The sequence below is a fragment of the Coregonus clupeaformis genome, unplaced genomic scaffold (genome assembly GCF_020615455.1).
Source record: "Coregonus clupeaformis isolate EN_2021a unplaced genomic scaffold, ASM2061545v1 scaf2470, whole genome shotgun sequence".
NCBI lineage: Eukaryota > Metazoa > Chordata > Actinopteri > Salmoniformes > Salmonidae > Coregonus > Coregonus clupeaformis.
Window position 1 is genome coordinate 40056 of NW_025535924.1, and position 19206 is coordinate 59261.

Genomic DNA, 19206 nt, shown 5'->3' on the forward strand with positions numbered 1-19206 from the left:
AAGCCAGTGGAGTGTGCGGAGGAGGGGGGTGACGTGAGAGAACTTGGGAAGGTTGAACACCAGACGGGCTGCGGCATTCTGGATGAGTTGTAGGGGTTTAATGGCACAGGCAGGGAGGCCAGCCAACAGCGAGTTGCAATAGTCCAGACGGGAGATGACAAGTGCCTGGATTAGGACCTGTGCCGCTTCCTGTGTAAGGCAGGGTCGTACTCTCCGAATGTTGTAGAGCATGAACCTGCAGGATCGGGTCACCGCCTTGATGTTGGCGGAGAACGACAGGGTGTTGTCCAGGGTCACGCCTAGGCTCTTCGCACTCTGGGAGGAGGACACAGCGGAGTTGTCAACCGTGATGGCGAGATCATGGAACGGGCAGTCCTTCCCCGGGAGGAAGAGCAGCTCCGTCTTGCCAGGGTTCAGCTTGAGGTGGTGATCCGTCATCCATACTGATATGTCTGCCAGACATGCAGAGATGCGATTCGCCACCTGGTTATCAGAAGGGGGAAAGGAGAAGATTAGTTGTGTATCGTCAGCGTAGCAATGATATGAAAGGCCATGTGAGGATATGACAGAGCCAAGTGACTTGGTGTATAGGGAGAAAAGGAGAGGGCCTAGAACTGAGCCCTGGGGGACACCAGTGGTGAGAGCACGTGGTGCGGAGACAACTTCTCGCCACGCCACTTGGTAGGAGCGACCGGTCAGGTAGGACGCAATCCAGGAGTGAGCCGCGCCGGAAATGCCCAGCTCGGAGAGGGTGGAGAGGAGGATCTGATGGTTCACAGTATCAAAGGCAGCAGACAGGTCTAGAAGGACAAGAGCAGAGGAGAGAGAGTTAGCTTTAGCAGTACGGAGAGTCTCCGTGACACAGAGAAGAGCAGTCTCAGTTGAATGACCAGTCCTGAAACCTGATTGGTTTGGATCAAGAAGGTCATTCTGAGAGAGATAGCAAGAGAGTTGGCTAAAGACGGCACGCTCAATAGTTTTGGACAGAAAAGAAAGAAGGGATACTGGTCTGTAGTTGTTGACATCAGAGGGATCGAGTGTTGGTTTTTTTGAGAAGGGGAGCAACTCTCGCTCTCTTGAAGACGGAAGGGACATGGCCAGCGGTCAGGGATGAGTTGATCAGCGAGGTGAGGTAGGGGAGAAGGTCACCGGAGATGGTCTGGAGAAGGGAGGAGGGGATGGGGTCAAGCGGGCAGGTTGTTGGGCGGCCTGCAGTCACAAGTCGCAGGATTTTATCTGGAGAGAGAGGGAGAAAGAAGTCAAAGCATAGGGTAGGGCAGTGTGAGCAGGACCAGCAGTGTCATTAGACTTAACAAACGAGGATCGGATGTCGTCAACCTTCTATTCAATGTTGTCAGAGAAGTCCCCGATTTCATCTTTGGCGATACTCTCCAACCAATCCACTACCAGCTAAGAGAGAGGAAGTGAAACCATAATGTAAGACTGTACAATGTCTCTATTACAACCATCCATCAGACTAAACAGGACGCCAAGGATTTACTCCAGATACCAGACCAGGCCCAAATCCCTGTCATTCACATGAAGAGAAGACACCGATACAGGGGGACGCAGGTCCGGGTGCCTTGTGAGAATTAGTCGGCGAGTGGGTAACCCGCCTCTACCATCCGTCCTATTGGCCAACGTGCAATCATTGGAGAATAAACCGGATGAGCTCCGTTCAAGACTATCCTACCAACGGGACATTAAAAAACGGTAATATCTTATGTTTCACCGAGTCGTGGATGAACGACGACATGGATAATATACAGTTGGCTGGGTTTTCTGTGCATCGGCAAGACAGAACAGCTGCCTCTGGTAAGACAAGGGGTGGCGGTCTGTGTCTATTTGTCAATCGAATATTAAAGAAGTCTTGAGGTTTTGCTGGCCTGAGAAAGTACCTCGTGATAAGCTGTAGACCACACTATTTACCAAGAGAGTTTTCATAGCTGTCTATTTACCACCACAAACCGATGCTGGCACTAAGACCGCACTCAACGAGCTGTATAAAGCCATAAGCAAACAAGAAAAATGCCCATCCAGAAATGGCACTCCTAGTGGCCGGGGACTTGAATGCAGGGAAACTTAAATCCGTTTTACCTCATGTCTACCAGCATGTCACATGTGCAACCAGAGGGGAAAAAAAAAAAAACTCTAGACCACCTTTACTCCACACACAGAGACATGTACAAAGCTCTCGCACGTGCGGGGTGCTCGCACAGGACGTACCGGACTATGCCGGACCACTCGTGGCACAGTGCGCAGCTCCGCATACCGCGGAACCTGCCCAGTCTCATGCTGCCATGCCTGAGTACGGGGAGTTGGCTCTGCTCTCCATCCAGGCTCCGCCAACCTGCCTTCTGGCCCCCAAAACCCGGTGGCCTCCTCTCCTTATATCCCAATTCGCCCTCTGGCAGTCTCCTGCTGCCCAGTCGCCCATGCCGTGTGCCCCCCCCTAAAAAATTCTTGGGGGTGCCTCTCGCCTGTCCGACCACGGCCCGGTTGACGCCGCTTCTCCACTCCTGCCTGGGTCTCCCCCTTCATCGCCTTCCGGTACCGGACGGCCTCCTCCTCGGTAATCTGCCCCCAACCGAGGAGGACATCCACAAGAGTCACCTCCTGCGTGTGTTCCTGGACACGCTGCTTGGTCTTGGTATGGTGGGTTTTTCTGTCACGATCGTCTGGGTAAGGAGTAGTAGACCAAGGCGCAGCGTGTGAAATAAACATGACTTTATTTAATTAAAGTTTCTAAATATAAACAAAACACGATTCGTGAAGTCCACGAATCGTGTCCTCTCACCGTCAGGGAGAGAAGTAGACCAATGCGCAGCGTGTTGAACGAACATGTTAGACTTTATTTAATAAAGCACGAACAAAACAATAAACGACTCGTAACGTCCAACGGTAACAAATACCGACACGGAACAAAAACCCACAACACCCAAGGGAAAACATACAGATTAAATATGGCTCCCAATCAGAGACAACCAGCCGACAGCTGACACTCGTTGCCTCTGATTGGGAGTCACACAGGCAAACATAGAAACAGACAACATAGAACACCCAAACAAAGAAACAGAACACATAGAATGCACACACCCTGGCTCAACATATAGAGTCCCAGAGCCAGGGTGTGACAAATACGCGCATTCACACTGCTGCAGACACAACAGCCTTTGAATATCAAATTGAAACGTTTTGATGGTGAGTTACACCTTCCAAGATAAATGGTAGACCTTTGACCAATCGCGTTATAGGAAACACAATCCCGCCTTCTTTTTGCCTTACTACCCAATCAAATTTAAATTATAGTCAATTGGGAAGTGATGCGTTGATTCTGGCACACCTGGCTGCTGGGTGATTGAGATATTAAGTGATGTCACATAAGAGCTAACATGCTGACTACCCGGGCACTTAGAAAAAACGTACAAAATTAAAAAGCTATTCTTTCGAGATGCTGATGGAGAAGAACTTTTAACTTTAAATGTCGATTCTTTCTCTTTGGGTGCTGCAGTTTTTAAATAACTTTTTCTTTTCGGGTACAGGTCCAAGAAATTAACATCATAGCTCTTAGGGGGTGTGACGCTTCTGCCGTGGTGAAGATATGATTGGGGGGGATATCCTCACGGTGGTTAGTTGGTTCACAGTCACTGATTGTTTTTAGCTTTAGCGTGTGTGAGGATGTGAGACTTGAGGTTGGTGGATTGGGCAAACTTCTTGTTGCAGCCGTCGAATGGACAGACGTAGGGTCGGTCTCCAGTGTGAATCCGCACATGCGTGCGTAAGTTAAAGTTCAGGGAGAACCGCTTTCCGCAGCCCTCAAATGTGCACTAAAAGAAAGAGAGATTTTATTACGAGGCTTCATTGCTGGTTGACAACCTGGGCCCCTATGGGTGTCTGGGCAGATACAGTTGAAGTCTGGAGTTTACATACACCTTGGCCAAATACATTTTAAACTCAGTTTTTCACAATTCCTGACATTTAATCCTAGTAAAAATTCCATGTCTTAGGTCAGTTAGGATCACCACTTATTTTAAGAATGTGAAATATCAGAATAATAGTAGTGATTTTATTTCAGCTTTTATTTCTTTCATCACATTCCCAGTGGGTCAGAAGTTTACATACACTCAATTAGTATTTGGTAGCATTGCCTTTAAATTGTTTAACTTGGGTCAAACGTTTCGGGTAGCCTTCCACACGCTTCCCACAATAAGTTGGGTGAATTTTGGCCCATTCCTCCTGACAGAGTTGGTGTAACTGAGTCAGGTTTGTAGGCCTCCTTGCTCACACACACTTCAGTTCTGTCCACATTTTCTATAGGATTGAGGTCAGGGCTTTGTGATGGCCACTCCAATACCTTGACTTTGTTGTCCTTAAGCCATTTTGCCACAACTTTGGAAGTATGCTTGGGGTCGTTGTCCATTTGGAAGACCCATTTGCGACCAAGCTTTAACTTCCTGACTGATGTCTTGAGATGTTGCTTCAATATATCCTCATGATTTTCCTTTCTCATGATGCCATCTTTTGTGAAGTGCACCAGTCCCTCCTGCAGCAAAGCACCCCCACAGCATGATGCTGCCACCCCCGTGCTTCACGGTTGGGATGGTGTTCTTTGGCTTGCAAGCGACCCCCCTTTTCCTCCAAACATAACAATGGCCAAACAGTTCTATTTTTGTTTCATCAGACCAGAGGATATTTCTCCAAAAAAGTACGATCTTTGTCCCCATGTGCAGTTGCAAACCGTAGTCTGGCTTTTTTGATGCCGGTTTTGGAGCAGTGGCTTCTTCCTTGCTGAGCAGCTTTTCAGGTTATGTTGATATATGACTTGTTTTACTGTGGATATAGATACTTTTGAATTGTTTCCTCCAGCATCTTCACAAGGTCCTTTGCTGTTGTTCTGGGATTGATTTGCACTTTTCACACCAAAGTACGTTCATCTCTAGGAGACAGAACGCGTCTCCTTCCTGAGCGGTATGACGGCTGCGTGGTCCCATGGTGTTTATACTTGCGTACTATTGTTTGTACAGATGAACGTGGTACCTTCAGGCGTTTGGAAATTGCTCCCAAGGATGAACCAGACTTGTGGAGGTCTACAATTATTGGCTGATTTCTTTTGATTTTCCCATAATGTCAAGCAAAGAGGCACTGAGTTTGAAGGTAGGCCTTGAAATACATCCACAGGTACACCTCCAATTGACTCAAATTATGTCAATTAGCCTATCAGAAGCTTCTAAAGCCATGACATCATTTTCTGGAATTTTCCAAGCTGTTTAAAGGCACAGTAAACAGTGTATAAACTTCTGACCCACTGGAATTGTGATACAGTGAATAAGTGAAATAATCTGTCTAAACAATTGTTGGAAAAATTACTTGTGTCATGCACAAAGTAGATGTCCTAACCGACTTGCCAAAACTATAGTTTGTTAACAAGACATTTGTGGAGCGGTTGAAAAACTAATTTTAATGACTCCAACCTAAGTGCATGTAAATGTCCGACTTCAACTGTACGTGCCATGTAGACATTAAGCTGGAAGTGTTGTGATTCAAACTAAATGTATACAGTGAAACTAATTGTTTAGACAAGTACATCTCTCAATATGAAGTCATTTTGAAAGGGGTTGGGGGGGAAACATACTTGGAAAGGCTTCTCTCCGGTATGAACAAGTTGATGCCTCTTCAGTTTGGAGCTTTCGACAAAGGCCTTTCCACATTCGGCGCAGACGTGAACACGTGGTCCGTGCGTGTGTAAGTGCTTCCTCATCGCACAGTTATCCCTGAACATTTTAGTGCATCCCTGCAGAGGCAAAGGTAGCAATAAATCACTTGGAACTTCAGAAATGACTAAACCAATTGGTCCACATCAGAGCACTTAATAAGCTATAGGCAACCCCAGAGCATAGCGGCTAATTGACTACCATTATTCACCCAAACAACTGTTCTAGTGGCTTTACCATTGTGTTCTAGTGGCTGCGTTACCATTGTGTTCTAGTGGCTGGTACATGCTACCATTGTGTTCTAGTGGCTGCGTTACCATTGCGTTCTAGTGGCTGCGTTACCATTGTGTTCTAGTGGCTGCGTTACCATTGTGTTCTAGTGGCTGCGTTACCATTGTGTTCTAGTGGCTGCGTTACCATTGTGTTCTAGTGGCTGCGTTACCATTGTGTTCTAGTGGCTGCGTTACCATTGTGTTCTAGTGGCTGCGTTACCATTGTGTTCTAGTGGCTGCGTTACCATTCTCTCTAATGCCAGTTAGACTAGTAGAGCATACGTACTTTGTGGGGGCAAGCTATCGTCCTGGGAGAGTCGTCCTCCTTTATTTTCCGTGGCTTCATCCTGCAAGATATGACAGATCGTGCTCCACTGTAGTTCAGTTGGTAGAGCATGGCGCTTGCAACGCCAGAATAGTGGGTTTGATTCTGGGACCACCCATGACTAAGTCGCTTCGGATAAGTGTCTGCTAAATGGCATATATTATACACTGTATAAAATTGAGCACACAGACATGCAATCGCCATAGACAAACATTGGCAGTAGAATGGCCTTACTGAAGAGCTCAGTGACTTTCAACGTGGCACCGTCATAGGATGACACCTTTCTAACAAGTCAGTTCGTCAAATTTCTGCCCTGCTAGAGCTGCCCCCGCTCAACTAAATGTTGTTATTGTGAAGTGAAAATGCCTAGGAGCCACAACGGCTCAGCCGCGAAGTGGTAGGCCACACAAACTAGAATCCACTAATTTAAAGGGGTGTCCACATACTTATGTATAAATTGAACAAACAAACAGGCTTTGCCAAAACGTGAGTCTGTATGTCCCCTCAATAAATCTCAGATCAAAGCAGACAGAGTGCTCCTTTCACTTTATTTTCCTAGGTAGTCAGTCACCCATTGAAGTGTCCTGGAGTAAGGAATGTTTTGGGGGATGTTCAAGTGCCTCAGCTGAGCAACTGAACAATTGTTTTGTTCAAGCTGAGCTGAAGCGCATTTGGGAACACTTTCTTTCCATACTTGTGGAGAGTTCAACAGGAAACAGTTCTAATAGTACATAGGCCTACATAGGGACGCAACGGGAAATGTTTTTCAACAGAAAACGAAAAAAATATTTAAATATAAGCCTTCCACAACCATAAAACCCACTAATAATTTATTTTATCTAAGTAGTTTAACCTGTTTTTTGCAATAATCACTTATCTGGCTTTCAAGTCGGTCTATGAAAATTGCATTTTTGTTACACATTTCACCAGAACCATGCATAATGCACATTCACTTCTTGTAGCAGGCACTATAGAAAATGAACACAAGACTCATAAACCATCTCTTAAGCCCACATGCTAGTGAGTAGCTAGCTAATATTTATATTTCAAGTTTAGCCAACTTGGATCTATTTGCTAGCTAAGAAGGCAGAGCAGTTGGATTGTTATGAACACACCCTTCTATCCATCCCCAACTGTTTGAACAGCATGCTAGCCTGTCCACTTTGTTCAGATGTTGAAATAAATTCTCAGAATGAGAATGAATTGTCAATTCCTTATAAGTGTTTTATGCTTATTGCACATTTATAAAACACATACTAGACAGCTAGTATAACAGTCTTTGGCTAAAATGCTGCTAGTGGTACCCCAATGCCACGCATGACAAATTGAGCATACATTTTCCAGAATCAATGTTAATTGAACTCCCGTTTTAGTAGTGTCTGCTCTGCGCACAATTTAAGCAGTTGAGATATAAGGGTATCGTTAGAAAAGTTAAGTTCTCCTCTATTACAGTAAAAACATGTCTCAATGTGTTTCGGTGTACATATGACCGATTCTGTTGGACCAAACCTCAAATGCAAATAGCGAGTTAAAACTCAGGAAGAAGTGATCTCTCATCTTTGTTGTTGTGAGTGGCAGGGGGAGGGGCTTGGTGCGTGTAGCAGAGAGGAAGAGATGAAGGAGAGGTTTCACTCTTGCCAAAATCTATTCAAAATAATCCAGTTTCTGTTCAAATATTTTTTATTGAACACACACAAGAATGGTGTATAGGTATGAAAGACATGTGTACAGTTCTTATCTAAACATAAGAGAACAGACATGAACAACAAGACCCAGAGTTCTGGACATAAAACAAATATTACAAAACACGACATACAGAACAGGGACAGGTAGAAAGAAAAAGGGTAGATGTAACCCCCCCACTTATACCCCCCTTTATCCCCCCCCCCATTCCACCCTATTCCCCTCCCGACTGCTCGAGTGTCGGGGCCAGCACACGCTGCCCAAAGGTGTATATAAATATGACAATTGAGAGTGCGTTAAAAAGTACAAATTCACAGCGCCGACTGGTCCAGGTAAGAGAGGAAAGGCTGCCAGATTTGATCAAATGTTGATAATTTATTGTTCAGAATATATCTAATTCTTTCTAAGTGTACAGTTTTTGCCACTTCGCTGAGCCATAATTTGGTAGAGGGTGCTTCCCTCCTTTTCCAAAACAACAAGATTAATTTTTTTGCCGAGATGAGACTGTAAGAGATGAGTTGTTTTTGGGAGTTGGTTAATCCGTTTAGGGAGTCGGACACTCCCAGGATTATCAGAAGCGGGTCTGGGTCTATTGAAGTCTCCAGAACTTCAGAGAGGACCCCAAATATTCCACACCAATAACCATACAGACTAGAGCATAGGGCAAAGCAGTGGAGTAGTGTACCCTGCTCAGCCTGACATTTATCACACATAGGGGATGTATCAGGAAATATCCTATGCAGTTTAGTTTTGGAATAGTGTATTCTGTGTAATACCTTAAATTGTATGAGACGATGTCTGGAGTTAATGGAGCAGGTGTGGATATACTCCAAGCTATCCTCCCAGTCTGCCACCGAAATATCAGTCCCTAGTTCTTCCTCCCATTTTGCCTTAATGGCATCTGTAGAGGGTGCGCTAACAGATTGAAAAGCGTCATATAGACGAGATATCAGTTTGTCTGAGGTGGGGCATATTTTTATGCATCCGTCAAACATGGAAGGTTTAGCATTCTCAAATGTTGGGAGGTGTTTTCTAACATAGTCTCTAATTTGTAGGTATCTGAAAAAGTTACTTCTGGGAAGGTTATAAGTTTCCCTCAGCGCTTCAAAGGAAGCAAAGGTCCCTCCTATATATAAATCCCCTATGGTACTTATCCCCAGCTCTCCCCATCGCTCAAAGGTGTTATCAAGGTTAGAGGGGGCAAAAGAGGGATTCCTGGCAACAGGGAGCATGAATGATATTGGTCTAAGCTCAAAGTGGACTTTAATTTGCTTCCAGATTCGGACTGTGCTATGTATAATAGGATTGTTATGGTAAAGTGACATCTCCAGATTAACAGGTGACAAAATCACGGCACCAATAGAGAAGGGGTGACACTCCTCCCGCTCCATGCTAAGCCAGCTGGGTGGCGGGGTTGCGTCATCCAGCAAAAACGTAACAGCGCGGAGGTTAGCGGCCCAATAGTAAAATATAACATTTGGGAGAGACAATCCTCCTTCCATCTTGGATTTACATAGGTGTTTTTACCTATCCTGTGTGTTTTATAATCCCAGATGAAAGGATTGATAATAGAGTCCAGTTGTTTATGAAAGGATTTAGGTATGAATACTGGGATGTTCTGGTATAGGTAGAGCAGTTGTGGGAGGAAGACCATTTTAATGGCATTAATTCTTCCGAGCAGAGAAATTGGGAGAGTTCTCCAAAACTGTATGTTTGCCTTGAGATTTTGCATCAGAGAAGGGAAATTCTCTTTAAATAGTGAGGAGTATTGTTTGGTAACTACAATTCCAAGGTAGATAAATTTTTCTGAAGATAATTTAACTGGAAGATGTTCTAGCCAGGAGGTGTTTTGCAACCGTATGGGCATTAATTCACTCTTGTTCCAATTTATTCTGTATCCCGAGAAGGTACCAAACAAATTAATCACCTCAAGAATAGCTGGAATACTAGCTTGGGGTTCTGTTACATAGAGGAGAATATCATCTGCATATAGGGAAATCTTATTTAGAGTATCTTTAGTATTATAGCCGTGTATTGCTGAATTAGATCTGATCGCTTGAGCGAGAGGTTCAATAATTAGGGCGAAGAGCATAGGCGACAGCGCACAACCCTGCCTTGTCCCTCTGTGAAGATTAAATCGGGCGACATTGATTGGTTAGTGAGTATTCTCGCACAGGGGTTCCTATATAAAAGCTGGATCCAATTTATGAACCCATCTCCAATATTAAATTTCTGTAGGACCTTGAATAGATAGGGCCACTCAACTTGGTCAAAGGCCTTTTCAAGCGTCAAGAGATATAACGGCAAGGTCCACGTTAGGTAACCTCTGAGAATACATAATGTTGAAGAGGCGCCTGAGATTGAAGAATGAGTTTCTATTAGGGATAAAGCCGGTCTGGTCCGAATGGACCAATTTGCCAATTAAAGTGCTAAGCCTGATAGCCAGAGTTTTTGCTAAAATCTTTTGGTCTGTATTAAGGAGGGATATTGGTCTGTATGACCCTACCTCTTCCGGATCTTTACCCTTCTTATTATAACTGTAATGAACGCCTCATCCAAAGTAGATGGGAGAGCTCCATCCTCATTGGCCCGAACCAACATTTTGTGCAGGTAGGGAGATAGCATGTTGCTGAATGTTTTATAGAATTCACCAGGGTATCCATCTGGGCCCGGGGTCTTGCCACTCTTTAGAGATTTTATTGTTCCTCTAATTTCTTCAAGAGATATTTCCTTATTCAGGAAGTTAGAGTCTTCCTGGTTCAGGGCAGGAAGATTACAGTCCTCCAAAAAGTTTTGCATAATTAAGGGGTTAGGATCCGCTTTAGATGTATATAGAGTCTCATAAAACTGACGGAATCTGTCATTGATGTCTTTGGGGGAGGAGAGTAATTCCCCAGATGCAGATTTAACTTTGTGAATCATTCGGTCACTCACGTTTTTTCGAAGTTGTCTGGCGAGTAATTTGTGTGGTTTGTCACCAAACTCAAAATATTTTTGCTTGGCATAGAGAAAAGATTTGGCAATTTTAGCCGAGAGGATCTGATTGTATTTACATTTTAAAGACATAATTTGTTTATGTTTCTCCATAGATGGATGTCTAGCATTCTCCCTATCCAGTAAGTGAATTTGTCCCTCCAGTTCTACCAATTTTTTTCTGTTTTGCCTACTCCTGGCAGTCTGAAAGGAGATGATACAGCCTCTCAAATAAGCCTTCAGCGTTTCCCACAATAATGCTGGGGAAGTCTCTGTGTTGTCGTTGGTATCAAAGAAAAATGTAATTTGGTCTTTAAGATGTTCACAGAATGTTGGTTCTGTGAGGAGCTGAGGATTCAACCTCCAGACCCTCTCGTTTGGTACGATGTCACCCAATCTCAGGGAGAAGGTGAGTGGACTGTGGTCAGAGATTATAATATCATGATATCTCACATTACAGGTATAGGGGAGTAATTTAGCATCAACCAAAAAGTAGTCAATTCGAGTATATACATTGTGGACATGAGAGTAAAAGGAGTATTCCCTACCCGTAGGTTAGAGATCCTCCATATATCAAATAAGTTAGAATTTTTTATGTAGGTATTCAAGAATTCGCTTGAATAGGAGGTAGGGGTTCGCTGGGTAGAGGATCTATCCAGATATTGGTCTAGTACACAGTTAAGGTCCCCTCCAATGACCAGATTAGTATGGGAGATATCTGGAATCAGGGCAAGGACTCTTTTGAAAAAGAGGGGTTATCAATGTTTGGCCCATAGATATTTAGTAGAGTTACAGAAGTAGAATGGATCTCTCCTATTACGATCACATAACGACCCTCTTTATCCACAATAGTGGTTTTATGTAGAAAGGGAATTCCTTTCCGTACCAGAATCGCTGTGCCTCTCGTTTTGGCAGAGAAGTTAGAGTGATACACTTGTCCCACCCACTTACATTTAAGTCTGTTATGAGATTTGTTTTTCAGATGGGTTTCTTGCAAAAATATAATATCAGACGAAAGTGCTTTCAAATGGGCTAGGACCCTGCCTCTCTTAATTGGTTCGTTTAAACCCTTGACATTCCAGGAAGTGAATGTAAGTCCCGCCCTCCTCTCATTTGTAGTTCCTATGGTGGCCTGCATAACTTGTAACTCACTAAAAAGGTAAGAAAGCGCACCAAACCATCACGATCAGCATATGTAGCACCTACACCCGAGCAGTATCCAACCCACCCCTCCCCCCCCGCAAGCACCTTTACTCTCCACCCTGTTCCCCTACTTTCCCCAACCTTTACCCCCCCATCAACCCGCATTTAACAGGCATAACACATAGGACAGAAAAAAAATATGAAAATAAAAATAACAAACACATTGTCTGGCCGATGCCAAAAAAGCACGGCGCGACCTCGAACAAGAGGTAAAACACAAATAAAATTCCAACTATGCGCTCACCTCTCACTATCCTAGAACTTCTACTAACATATGAACTGAGGAGGCTCCCGCACTTAAAGTGTTCAATTAGCATCTAATAAACCTAAACAGAATAAGTTGCAACTTAAACATATTGCGCACTTAAGGTTCATCTTTGGTCAATCCCTGAGATAAGCAAGATGTAACATCACAAGATTCTATTGCTAAGCAATACCGGTCTAAACATAAACCATCAGTAACCGACATAGACAGCAGTACAGTTACATATTGTGGGTTAGGAGATGGGAACAAGGATTTTGATAAATTGAACGTACCCCCCAATCAAAAAAATAACAAAGTAAATAAAAATGTAAAAAAATTAAAAATACATATGTGCACACATACACATATACACATACGCACACACACACATACATACATACATACATGTGCATACCTACATACATACACACATACGCACACACACATATACACGTATACACGCACACATACATACACACACCCCAAAAAAATATACATATAAAATAAATATTCTTAAATATATACAGATACATACACACGCATACACACATACATCCATACACACATCTACATACACAAACATGCATATCCCAGAATAATAATCTATACAAATTTAAAATATACACATACATAATACTAAAATGCTAAAGAGAAAATAATAATAAAGTACAAATAATTATTATTATATGTACGCACAGGAATAATGTAAGAATTGAAAAATAAATAACGAAACAAAACAAAAATAGGGGAATATAAGTATATCCATCCGAAAGTGTCAATGATCCGACCTGGAAGGCGTCCCAAACAGGCATCGCTCTAAACCCAGTCGGAATGAAAGTGAAATTAACGTTAAGTGAGAGCTCTGACCACCCTCCATTGGTCAGCACATCGTATTACATGTTCGGTAGCCCTTGCTGAGACCGTTGAATACGGTTTCACCCGTTATGGTATGGTATGGATTCGAGTCCGTGAGCAGACCTTAACACACAATGACAAGGCACTCTAACCTGTACGGGGGATTGGTGTATATTCCCGGACAAACTTCTCTGCGTCCAGAACCGAGGAGAGCCAGATCTTCTCCCCGGAAGGCGGGGTAATTCTTAGTCTTGCAGGGAAGAGCAAGGCTGGGCGAAGATGGAGTTTGTAGAGTTTGGTCATGACATCTCTGTAGCCAGCGCGGTGCTTTGCCACATCGGGCGCATAGTCCTCATAGACACGAAAGGGGTGCCCTTTATGTAACAGGTTGCCCCTCATTCGAGCCTCGCGCAGGATAAGATCCTTGGTCTTGAAACTGTGACAACAGATGATTACTGGGCGAGGACGCTGGCCCGGTCCAGGCACTGGGACAAGGGCGCGATGTGCACGGTCCAGTAGGGGATCCGACGCCAAAACATCCGGTCCCATTGCATCCTTCAGTAGCTTGGCGAAGAAGTCGGTTGGGCGAGAGCCCGCCTCCACCCCTTCTGCCAGACCCACCACGCGAAGATTATGACGCCTGGATCTGCCCTCCAGGTCGACTACTTTCACAGAAAGCTTCTGCACATTATCCTGCAATGACGTGCATAGTTTCTCTAACTCGTCGATCCTACCAGCGTTGAATTCTGAAGCTTTCTCAAGGTCCACAATACTCTGGCCCTGCGAAGCGACCGTTCGAATGGTGCTCTCGATTTTAGTGTCCAGTTCAGCAATAGTAGCCTTAAGATCCTCCGCTATAGCAACACGTAGTTCTCCCAAAGCCCGGGTAAGTTCTGTAAGTGTCACGTTGTTACCTGTGCCTTCCGCCATGTTTGTCTCGTTGTTTGGTGGGGAGTAGGCCTCTGATGTGGATTTATTGTCCTTTGGTCGCTTATTACTAGGCATTTTCACATAGAAAGTTACAATATTGTATTAGAAAGAAAAGTTTGTTGTAACAAGTGCAATAAAGTAAGTTAGGTTAGATTATTTCGCAAAAAAGTTGCGGGAGCCTCTCACACACAGCCGTTCACTCCAACATGCTAGCTCCGCCTCAAAATAATCCAGTTTCTATGGACTTATTTTGGACCTAAGCTTGTCGCCTGCCTTCCCGCCTTTGGGACAACGACTACCATTGTTAGGGCGGAGACGTGAGCATCTTGACATACACAGATCTCTGGTGTAAATGAAAAGGTGCACAGCACAAGCGGACAAACACTCATAAAATAATTATTGTGAATATCGCGCAAAAACATATGGGACAGTTTTATGCAATAATATTGAGATGATCTGACTGTTTAATGCTGAAATAGTGCGGTGATTGGTCAAATTTGCAAGCCTTCGCATGATATGATATAATATGCCATTTAGCAGACGCTTTTATCCAAAGCGACTTACAGTCATGCGTGCATACATTTGTGTATGGGTGGTCCCGGGGATCGAACCCACTACCTTGGCGTTACAAGCGCCGTGCTCTACCAGCTTATATGCAGGGAATAGTTGATTTTGCACACAAAAAATGTGATCCTGGAGTGACTGACAAATGAACATGTCTCTGTAACTCACCTAGCGAACTCTGCCAGCTGTTTGGGGTCTGACAGGTCGATCCCTGGGATGCCCCCGGGCGGGAGCTTCTTCCCTGTCATGTACTCTGAGTAATCGGGAGGGGAATTATCCCCAATGACGTGCTCCTCCACCATAGTGTCATGGTCAATGTCCTTCTTGTCATCTGAGATGGAGCACAGGAGCAGAGTTAAAACAGATCAACAGGCATATGTTTTGTGATGTCTGACCCAAATGGTCAATTAGAATACCAATCTTTCAACCATGCTGCACAATCACCAGGAAAATGTATAAAGGCTGGGAGCTTAATTGTGTTCAAGCACAAGGTCTGCACAGCTGAACAGAAAGTGAATGCACATTTTGGGTAGTTTCATTTGAAGGGCCCTATTTTTTTTATGGAATGTGTGAATAGCCCTAGTTTTTGATTTTTTTTTTTATGTTTGACGTCGGAACTCCGGTCCGCCCACTCTAGTTGCTACTGAACTCCATCGTAAATCGTTGAGTTGGTTAGTTTACTAAACTAGCTAAATAACTGGTCAACAAACGTAGTAACCATTTTAATACCACTTCTATTCGCTAAATTTCCAGACTAGTCGCCGCTCAACGCCATCGTAAATTGTTGTTTAGTCGGGCTACAGTCAGTATGGCTAATCAAATTAGCTAGCTAGCTAACGTTAACTGTCTGACGAAAGCCAATCTTCTCAGGTCTGGCGGTCTCAAATGTAACAATGTAAACTTTGCTAAAAATGTAATGACTAAAATATCTATTGAGATGCCATTCTTGCAACTCTTCCCCAACGATTAGAAAACTAACTAGCAGTAGCACATCCACACAGTCTTGTGACATCTTGCTAGTTGTTACCCTCCCCCCGCTCTTCGAGCAGAGGCCCGGTGCTTGCAAAAACACAATTTCGACAGAACTCTAAACTTACCCGATGCCCACATCGTCACCGAAAACTCTCCTTCCAAAGTCTTTATCTGGACTTGTTTCTGTTCCCATTTTCTACCACTGGACTCCGGTGCACCCAAGTAGCTCTTTTTATTTCTCTTCCCGCTTCCCCCCTTCTTCATCCGCCCCGAGCTCTTCCCAGCGACAGTCACCAGAGTCTGTTCGATGTATTCCTCTTCCGCGGCAGGGACTGGGACAGGTATAAGAATTTGGTCCTCGTAATCATCGTCCCCGTGCATGTCCGAATCATCTTCACCAACCACCTCTTCTCGGGTTTGCACCAATATTACCTCCTGGTGATGCATTGAGTGTGGATCATCTGAGTCGAGGGGCTGTAACGCGATCATAGGCTGTTCATCGTCGTCCTCTCCAACAACTGTTGTCTCGATTGTCTCCACTTCGATTTCATGAAGTTCCACTATTTCGGCTGGCATCTCCGAGCCGTCCGTTTCGATGTACAGGGTATCATCTGAGGCCATGTTGAAAACCCCTAAATTCCTCACAGTTATGTTTTCAATAGCAGTTCCCCCCCTCTATACTGCCTTCCTCCCCTCTACACTGCCTTCCTCCCCTCTACACTGCCTTGCCTTCCTCCTTCTTCGACAACAAACTCCACTCTGTTCTACTCCCGTCGCCACTACGCTTTAGCTACATAGTCTCGCGAGACTTCATGGGTTACAGACTTATGCCTCATTCATGTCATGTCGAAAACTCGGAATTTTCCACTGGCTAACCTAGGAGGAAGTATCAGATCTCGAGTTTCCAATTGGGAGGCACCAGAATCAACCAATATGAAGCACTACGCAAATAACTTACGTTCATTTGAACTCGGAGGTCCCGAGTTTCTGACATGAAGTGAACGCTGCATTAGGTTAGGTTCCCCTGCTCAGACGTTGTATGCGTCATTAACCAATGGTTGCGTGCGACGTAATCGATTGACAGATTGCTATAACATATGTGGTTAGCTGATACTTAAAATACCTATCCAGGCGTTGTAAGATCTGGCAGGCATCAGCAACTCCTGGGCATAGGAGCGCGCCCATTTACAGCCAGTGGGCTTGTTCTACATTGCAGACGATCAGCGAGGTGACTGCCGACTGACTGATCTACAGCCCGACATTGCAGATGATCAGCGAGGTGACTGCCGACTGACTGATCTACAGCCCGACATTGCAGATGATCAGCGAGGTGCCTGCCGACTGACTGATCTACAATCACCTTGCATCATAAATAACTACCATTATTTGTAGATCAGTCAAATCAAAATGTATTTGCCACATGCGCCGAATACAACAGGTGTAGACCTTACAGTGAAACGCTTCATTACAAGCCCTTAACCAACAATGCAGTTAAGTAAGTGCAAATAGTCCGGGTAGCCATGATTAGCTGTTCAGGAGTCTTATGGCTTGGGAGTAGAAGCTGTTGAGAAGCCTTTTTGACCTAGTCATTCAACATTTACCCACTATGCATCATATGTATCATATGCACAAACAAATTGACATTTATTATAGTTTAATTTATTGTCACAATATCGACAATGTAAATGTATTGGGTTGTTAATGTGTTTGTTTGTACAATAAAGGATTCGTGAAAATGTATTCAGATCAATGTGTATAATCAACTCATGCATCTTGTTGAGATTAATTTACAAAGTCTAAATTGTGCAACAATATTCTGTTATATCTATAATTGAAGGAGTTTAAAAATAAATAAAATCTATTAGCCTAATGTCACAGGCTATCATTGATATGGAAGGTTTTCACTGTGGAACCCCTTTTAAACACTGCGAACTAAACATGGGTAGTTAATATAACGTTGACTTTTCCTCATAGCCTATGCTTGTATATTTTTTATCAATTCTTGCAGTTCTGTGTTTTGGCTTATGAATACAGACTACATTAATATTGCCTGCTGAATTCGATCACCTCAGTTAAAAGTGTATTTAAACTTGACAAACGCAGGAACTACTATCGGCTAGGGAGGAGCTTTTTTGGTCACACACCTTTCACCTTTACCTTTGATAGGGTGTGTTTTTAAAGACGTGTGTGTAGGTGAGGCACACATAGCCGCTGCGCTCCCGCGGGCTTGAAGAGCATCGAAATGGGAAAGACAGGTGAACGGGGAGACTTTGAATGGGTCTACAATGATCAGCCTCATACTTCACGAAGAAAAGAAATATTAGGTAAGCTGGTGTCTTAAAACGTAAACGAAATAACTACGGTTTAAAGTAAAGTTGTACTGCTTATACAAAGTCATACTGTTCCTTTTTAATTTTACTTCTTTTTAAAATCGTAACCGGTTTTACCTGTTTTCAAATGGACAACTTACGTCTTACCTGTCAGAAATGTCGCAACCTGGAGTTTAACACCCTGGAAGTATATGATTTATTGGAGTAGCCCAGTTCATTCACCATGAAATGAGACTACAGTACTAGGCTATTTGCCAATGCTGAAACTTAAGGGAATATGGACTCCTATTTTTTCACAAGCAAAGAAGCCTACTAGATTTGCCAAACAAAACCACCTGTCCTACTTTTAGCTTCTTATGAATTCATATTGTAATATTATCTTGTGAATTAAAAACAGCTTATTTTTTATTTGTATTTTTTTATTTCACCTTTATTTAACCAGGTAAGCCAGTTGAGAACAAGTTCTCATTTACAACAGCGACCTGGCCAAGATAAAGCAAAGCAGTGCGATTAAAAACAACAACAACACAGAGTTAACATGTGGAATAAACAAAACGTACAGTCAATAACACAATAGAAAATATATAAGCAGTGTGTGCAAATGTAGTAAGTTATGGAGGTAAGGCAATAAATAGGCCATAGTGCAAAATAATTACAATTTAGTATTAAGTGATTGGTAAGATGCTGTGACAACTGATGCTTCAAGTTAGTGAGGGAGATAAGTGTCTCCAGCTTCAGAGATTTTTGCAGTTCGTTCCAGTCATTGGCAGCAGAGAACTGGAAGGAATGGCGGCCAAAGGAGGTGTTGGCTTTGGGGATGACCAGTGAGATATACCTGCTGGAGCGCAGACTACGGGTGGGTGTTGCTATGGTGACCAATGAGCTAAGATAAGGCGGGGATTTGCCTAGAAGTGATTTATAGATGGCCTGGAGCCAGTGGGTTTGGCGACGAATATGTAGTGAGGACCAGCCAACAAGAGCGTACAGGTCACAGTGGTGGGTAGTGTATGGGGCTTTGGTGACAAAACGGATGGCACTGTGATCGACTACGTCCAATTTGCTGAGTAGAGTGTTGGAAGCTATTTTGTAAATGACATCGCCAAAGTCAAGGATCGGTAGGATAGTCAGTTTTACGAGGGCATGT

At 43.8% G+C, this 19206-nt stretch overlaps 1 protein-coding gene across 3 annotated transcripts; it reads right to left on the reverse strand.

Moving 5' to 3' along the window:
• Nucleotides 1–1194: 1194 nt before the first annotated feature.
• Nucleotides 1195–16456, reverse strand: LOC121561490 (transcriptional repressor protein YY1-like). 3 transcript variants are annotated; one of them, XM_045219553.1, is made up of 5 exons: nt 15858–16456; nt 14929–15091; nt 6270–6330; nt 5633–5791; nt 1195–1236 (listed from the first exon to the last, which is right to left on the reverse strand). In XM_045219553.1, the coding sequence occupies exons 1-5, from the start codon at nt 16351–16353 to the stop codon at nt 1216–1218; spliced, it is 900 nt and encodes a 299-aa protein (XP_045075488.1). In that variant the 5' UTR covers nt 16354–16456; the 3' UTR covers nt 1195–1215. The 3 variants fall into 3 exon arrangements, with proteins under 3 accessions (XP_045075488.1, XP_045075487.1, XP_045075486.1); XM_045219552.1 differs by lacking the exon at nt 1195–1236 and adding an exon at nt 1279–1410; XM_045219551.1 differs by lacking the exon at nt 1195–1236 and adding an exon at nt 3066–3827.
• Nucleotides 16457–19206: the final 2750 nt, after the last annotated feature.

What these genes read in the sequence shown, in the direction of transcription:
- LOC121561490 (XM_045219551.1), bottom strand. Translation starts at nt 16,353, where the DNA reads ATGGCCTCAGATGATACCCTGTACATCGAAACGGACGGCTCGGAGATG. An exon ending in CGATAGCTTGCCCCCACAAA is followed by an intron (nt 5,792 to 6,269) that starts GTACGTATGCTC and finishes TTGCCTCTGCAG; the next exon opens with GGATGCACTAAAATGTTCAG. An exon ending in CCGGAGAGAAGCCTTTCCAA is followed by an intron (nt 3,828 to 5,632) that starts GTATGTTTCCCC and finishes TCTTTCTTTTAG; the next exon opens with TGCACATTTGAGGGCTGCGG.